At 46.2% G+C, this 6,485-nt stretch overlaps 1 protein-coding gene across 1 annotated transcript; it reads right to left on the reverse strand.

Annotated features, from left to right (window-relative positions):
• Nucleotides 1–238: 238 nt before the first annotated feature.
• Nucleotides 239–6,232, reverse strand: LOC129715441 (armadillo-like helical domain-containing protein 2). The gene is made up of 2 exons (XM_055665330.1): nucleotides 5,754–6,232; nucleotides 239–3,050 (listed from the first exon to the last, which is right to left on the reverse strand). Exons 1-2 carry the CDS (start codon nucleotides 5,953–5,955, stop codon nucleotides 2,629–2,631), a joined length of 624 nt encoding a protein of 207 aa, XP_055521305.1. The 5' UTR covers nucleotides 5,956–6,232; the 3' UTR covers nucleotides 239–2,628.
• Nucleotides 6,233–6,485: the final 253 nt, after the last annotated feature.

Genomic DNA, 6,485 nt, shown 5'->3' on the forward strand with positions numbered 1-6,485 from the left:
TAATTGGAGAGGGAGAAGGGTAGATTGGAGGTGTCAGTGTTACAGTTGAATAAAGGGGACTATGGGGCACTGAGGGATGAGCTGGCCAAAGTTGACTGGAAAGATACCCCAGCAGGGATGACAGTAGAACAACAATGGCAGGTTTTTCTAGGAATGATACAGAAGGTGGAGGATCAGTTCATTCCTAGGAGGAAGAAAGATTCCAAGTGGAGTAAGGGGTGACCGTGGCTGACAAGGGACATCAGGAACAGTATAAAAATAAAAGGCAAGAAGTACAACGTAGCAAAGATAAGCGGGAAGCAAGAGGATTGGGTAATGTTTAAAGAGCAACAGAAGATAACTAAAAAGACAATACGGGGATTCATCAGTCTATGAAAGTAAGCATGCAGGTACAACAGGCAGTGAAGAAAGCGAATGGCATGTTGGCCTTTGTAACAAGAGGAGTTGAGTATAGGAGGTCCTTCTGCAGTTGTACAGGGCCCTAATGAGACCACACCTGGAGTATTGTGTGCAGTTTGGTCCCCTAATTTGAGGAAGGACATTCTTGATATTGAGGGAGTGCAACGTAGGTGTACAAGGTTAATTCCCGGGATGGCGGGACTGTCATAGACTGAGAGAATGGAGCGGCTGGGCTTGTACACTCTGGAGTTTAGAATTATGAGAGGGTATCTTATTGAAACATATAAGATTATTAAGGATTTGGACACGCTAGAGGCAGGAAACATGTTCTCGATGTTGGGGGAGTCCAGAACCAGGGGCCACAGTTTAAGGATAGGGGGTAAGCCATTTAAGACGGAGTCGAGGAAACACTTTTTCTCGCAGAGAGTTGTGATTCTGTGGAATTCTCTGCCTGCTTGGAGACCTTTCAAGAGATACTTTAAAGAGAGAGCTAGATAGGGCTCTTAAAGATGGCGGAGTCAGGGGATATGGGGAGGCTGGGAAGGGGTACTTGGGGATGATCAGCCATGATCACATTGAATGGCAGTGCTGGCTTGAAGGGCCAAAAAGCCTACTCCTGCACCTATTGTCTATTGTCTCTTGCAATTTCTCACTCCCAACTCTCACTCCCAACTCTCACCCATTGTTGGCAGCACTGGAAACTCGGGATAGTATCCTAGCTAATGGCGGACCCAAAAAATGTTAGAGTAATTCAGTGAGGCAGGCAGTATCTCTGGAATTCATTTTTTAGGTGAATGTTGGGGGAATCCAGATCCAAGGGCCACAGTTTAAGAATTAGGAGTAGGCCATTTAGAACGGAGATGTGGAAAAGTTTTTTCACCCACAGATTTGTGAATCTATGGAAATCTCTGCCTCAGAAGGCAGTGGCGGTCAATTCTCTGGATGCTTTCAAGAGAGAGCTCTGAATGATAGTGGTGTCAGGGGATATGGCGAAAAGGCAGGAACGGGATACTGATTGTGGATGATCTGCCATGATCAAACTGAATGGTGGCGCTGGCTCGAAGGGCCGAATGGCCTATTCCTGCACCTATTGTCTATTGTCTATTGACAAGGGAATAATGTTTAGTGCAATATAAACCCAGTAAAGTCCGATCAAAGATAGTTTGAGGGTGACCAATGAGGTAGATAGTACACTGCTCTTTAAAGATGGCGGCGCTGCCTTGGCAGCTGCGGCTCACCTGCAGTCCGTTTGTTTTTTCTTTTTTTGTTTGTTCTTTTGTCCTATTTTAGTTAATTTTTGGTCTTATTTTAATTTTATTATGTTGTGTATGGGTGTGGGGGGGAGAAACGTGTTTTTGGTCTCTTCCTTCGGGGGATGCGACTTCTCTTGTCGTATCTCCCGTGTCTGTCTCCGTCTGAGCTGAGGCCTAATGGCGGAGCTGGCGGCCTCGGAGTTGGGGCAGCGTTCCAGCGGCAACATCGGAGCTGTGGCGTTCCGGCAGCAGCAGCGACCTGACCTCGGAGGATCGGCCACGGGCCCGATGGACGACAGTGTTGGGAGCTCACAGGTCGACTCGGAGCAGAGGGAGAACAAGGAGGGAAGAGACAAGGACTTTAAGATTTTTGCCTTCCATCACAGTGAGGAGGTGCCTGGTGAACTCACTGTGGTGGATGTTAAATTTGTGTTTATTGTGTGTTTTTGTCATTTTTATTATATGTATGACTGCAAGGCAACAAAATTTCATTCAGACCGAAAGGTCTGAATGACAATAAAGGCTACTTTACTTTAATTGTGGTAGGATGATTCTGTTGCCTGGTAACAGTTGAGAAGAAACTGTCCCTGAATCTGGAGGTGTGCATTTTCACACTTCTATAACTTTTGCCCATTGGGAGAGGGGAGAAGAGGGAGTGTCCAGGGTGCGAGTTGTCCTTGATTATGCTGCTGGCCTTGCCGAGGCAGCGTGAGGTGTAAATGGAATGAACAGAAGGGCTGTTTGGGTTTCTGCGATGGTCTGGGCTGTGTCCACAACTCTGCGATCCTGGATGGAGCTGTTCCCAAACCAAGCTGTGATGTGTCCCAATAAATGCGTGTTGATGGCCTTGCACCGGAAGAAGACACAGTTGTTTACACCAAAACGGTGATTTTATTTACGTTAAAACATTGTGTTTCATGAAAAGAATCTGAAAATTGAACTATTAAGTGACTTTAATGGACATTTTGAAATGTCGCTACAAAGCTCGGTTTTGCTTCTCAAACCCTAGAATGTAGATCAACACTTGGGCATAATTGTCTGGCCAACCAATCCAAGAGAGCTCGGATAAATGTATGAGACTGGAGTGCAGATACTTGGCCTTATTCAGGCGCCGGATTATGGGAATGTTGTTGCAGCACAAGACGTGGAGCAGGTAGCAGGCCCAGAACTTGACCTTGATGGACGTGACATTGCTGTTCCTACTGCTGATCAAGGACACCAGAGTGGTCAGGAGCTGCTGGTCCACCACGGTACTCTGGTTGGCGGCGTTGTTGTAGCAGATCCCCGCCAAGCTCTGGAGCACAGTGATCTGGTCCTTCTCCGTGTAAATGGTCTGGTTCAGGTAGCGCAGGAGAGGCTCGATGTAGGCCTGTACGCAGTTGGCAGCCTCCGGCCCACCTAGTGGAGAGGAGACACCAACGTCATCTAACAGCAAGGACGGCTCCTTGAGGCTCGTTGGCCAGCGACAACGGGAACCACCCCAAGGCTCGACAATTCATAAGTGGTAGGAGCAGAATTAGGCCATTCAGTCCATCAAATTTAAACTTAATTAATCTGCCGGAAATAGCAGGGGACCGGGGGTCAAATGAGATGGAGGAACTGAGTAGCTGTGAGGAATGAGCTTCCAGTGGAAGTGGTGGAGGCAGGTTCGATTTTATCATTTAAAAATAAATTGGATAGGTATATGGATGGGAAAGGAATGGAGGAACTGAGTGAAATCCAGGTTAGCCGGGAAGTGGTGTTAGTTAAATTGAATGGATTAAAGGCCGATAAATCCCCAGGGCCAGATAGGCTGCATCCCAGAGTACTTAAGGAAGTAGCCCCAGAAATAGTGGATGCATTAGTGATAATTTTTCAAAACTCTTTAGATTCTGGAGTAGTTCCTGAGGATTGGAGGGTAGCTAATGTAACCCCACTTTTAAAAAGGGAGGGAGAGAGAAAACAAGGAATTGCCGACCTGTTAGTCTAACATCAGTAGTGGGGAAACTGCTAGTCAGTTATTAAAGATGGGATAGCAGCACATTTGGAAAGTGGTGAAATCATTGGACAAAGTCAGCATGAATTTATGAAAGGTAAATCATGTCTGATGAATCTTATAGAATTTTTCGAGGATGTAACTAGTAGAGTGGATAAGGGAGAATCAATGGATGTGTTATATCTGGACTTTCAGAAGGCTTTCGACAAGGTCCCACATAAGAGATTAGTATACACTTTTAGTATACTTCTTTACTCAGAGAGTGGTAGCTGTGTGGAATGAGCTTCCAGTGGAAGCGGTGGAGGCAGGTTCGATTTTATCATTTAAAAATAAATAGGATAGGTATATGGATGGGAAAGGAATGGAGGGTTATGGTCTGAGTGCAGGTAGATGGGATTAGGGGAAAATAATTGTTCGGCACGGACTTGTAGGGCCGAGATGGCCTGTTTCTGTGCTGTAATTGTTATATGGTTATATGGTTATACAAACTTAAAGCACACGGTATTGGGGGTTCAGTATTGATGTGGATAGAGAACTGGCTGGCAGACAGGATGCAAACAGTAGGAGTTAACGGGTCCTTTTCAGAATGGCAGGCAGTGACTAGTGGGGTACCGCAAGGCTCAGTGCTGGGACCCCAGCTATTTACAATATATATTAATGATTTGGACGAGGGAATTAAATGCAACATCTCCAAGTTTGTGGATGACACGAAGCTGGGGGGCAGTGTTAGGTGTGAGGAGGATGCTAGGAGATTGCAAGATGACTTGGATAGGCTGGGTGAGTGGGCAAATGCATGGCAGATGCAGTATAATGTGGATAAATGTGAGGTTATCCACTTTGGTGGCAAAAACAGGAAAGTAGACTAATACCTGAATGGTGGCTGATTAGGAACAGGGGAGATGCAACGAGACCTGGGTGTCATGGTACACCAGTCATTGAAAGTAGGCATGCAGGTGCAGCAGGCAGTGAAGAAAGTGAATGGTATGTTAGCATTCATTGCGAAAGGATTTGAGTATAGGAGCAGGGAGGTTCTACTGAAGTTGTACAGGGTCTTGGTGAGACCACATCTGGAGTACCTCGTACAGTTTTGGTCTCCTAATCTGAGGAAGGACATTCTTGCCATAGAGGGAGTACAGAGAAGGTTCACCAGACTGATTCCTGGGATGCCAGGATTTTATATGAAGAAAGACTGGATAGACTCGGCTTGTACTCGCTAGAATTTAGAAGATTGAGGGGGGATCTTATAGAAACGTACAAAATTCTTAAGGGGTTGGACAGGCTAGATGCAGGAAGAATGTTCCCGATATTGGGGAAGTCCAGAACAAGGGGTCACAGTTTAAGGATAAAGGGGAAATCTTTTATGACTGAGATGAGAAAAACATTTTTTACACAGAGATTGGTGAATCTGTGGAATTCTCTGCCACAGAATGTAGTTGAGGCCAGTTCATTGACTATATTTAAGAGGGAGTTAGATGTGGCCCTTGTGGCTAAAGGGATCAGGGGGTATGGAGAGAAGGCAAGTACAAGATACTGAGTTGGATGATCAGCCATGATCATATTCAATGGCGGTGCGGGCTCGAAGGGCCGAATGACCTACTTCTGCACCTATTTTCTATGTTTCTATGTTTCAATAACCCCTGATCAGGAACCCGCCGAAGACTGTTCAGGTCATAAGTTCATAATAACACAAACCAACCTCTCTTCCATCTACACTTCATTCTGCCTCGGCAAGGCCAGTAGCATAATCAAGGACCAGCCTTACCCTGGTCACTCCTCTTCTCCCCTCTTCTATCGGGCAAGGCAAGGTAACTGACAAACCCGGACGTGTTTGGCGTGTGGGAGTAAACCGAAGATCTCAGAGAAAACCCACGCAAGTTACGGGGAGAACGCACAAACTCCCTATCAAGTATACTTCGCCATTCAACCATGACTGTTCTATCTCTTCCTCCTAACACTATTCTACTGCCTTCTACCCATAACAATTGATCAGGAGCTTGTTGGTCGATGGGACCGGGTACCCACCTGAAGGGGTATGTTTGCCGACGTGGGCAAGCTGGGCTGAAGGGCCCGTTTCCGTGCTGTATCTCTCAAACAAGACTAAACTAAAAGATAGTAAGTTGCCAAACCTGTATAACTTATTATACCCAATGAAGCCGCTGCCTGCAGCCTGTTACTCAATGGCAGATAAGTTTTCAGCAACACCTTTCCGTAATCCTTAATCTGTTTGATATAAACTTTGCCTCTCAGCAAGTCATCACTGTCTTCCGACTTGAGGAAGAATTCGTGGCTGGGACGCCTTGTACGAAATATGTCCAAAAAGTTGAACATTTTATGTCGTTGCCCTTACAGTGACCGTTATAGAAATCAACAGAGTGGGATTCACGGATGTATCAGCTCTGAACAGCAGATTGCCTTTGACTGTCCCGATGGAATTTAATTCTAGAAGAATATGGTGCAGAGGACCAACAAAGAACAACTGTGATGCCTCTCTTTGTGCTGTCATCAAATTCCGCTGTAAGAATGACGTGATATCTTGAAGAATGACATTGTACTTGAACATAGATCATTGAACATAGAACAGTACAGGGTGGGCACGTGCGGTGGCTCAGCGGTCAAGCTACTGCCTCACAGTTCCAGAGGCCCAGGCTCGATCACAACTAAGGGTGGGGCTTGTCTGTACAGAGTTGGAACGTTCTCCCTGTGACCTGCCTGGGTTTTCCCGAGCTGATCGATGGGCAGAAGGGCCTGTTTCCCCGCTGTCAATCAGCAGGGCGGGCGAGGTCAGGAGAAGTGGGATGATGTCATGGAGTCATAGAGTGATACTAGCCCACACTGACCAACATGTCCCAGTTACACTA

This window comes from Leucoraja erinacea, unplaced genomic scaffold, assembly GCF_028641065.1.
Source record: "Leucoraja erinacea ecotype New England unplaced genomic scaffold, Leri_hhj_1 Leri_1173S, whole genome shotgun sequence".
Taxonomy (NCBI): domain Eukaryota; kingdom Metazoa; phylum Chordata; class Chondrichthyes; order Rajiformes; family Rajidae; genus Leucoraja; species Leucoraja erinaceus.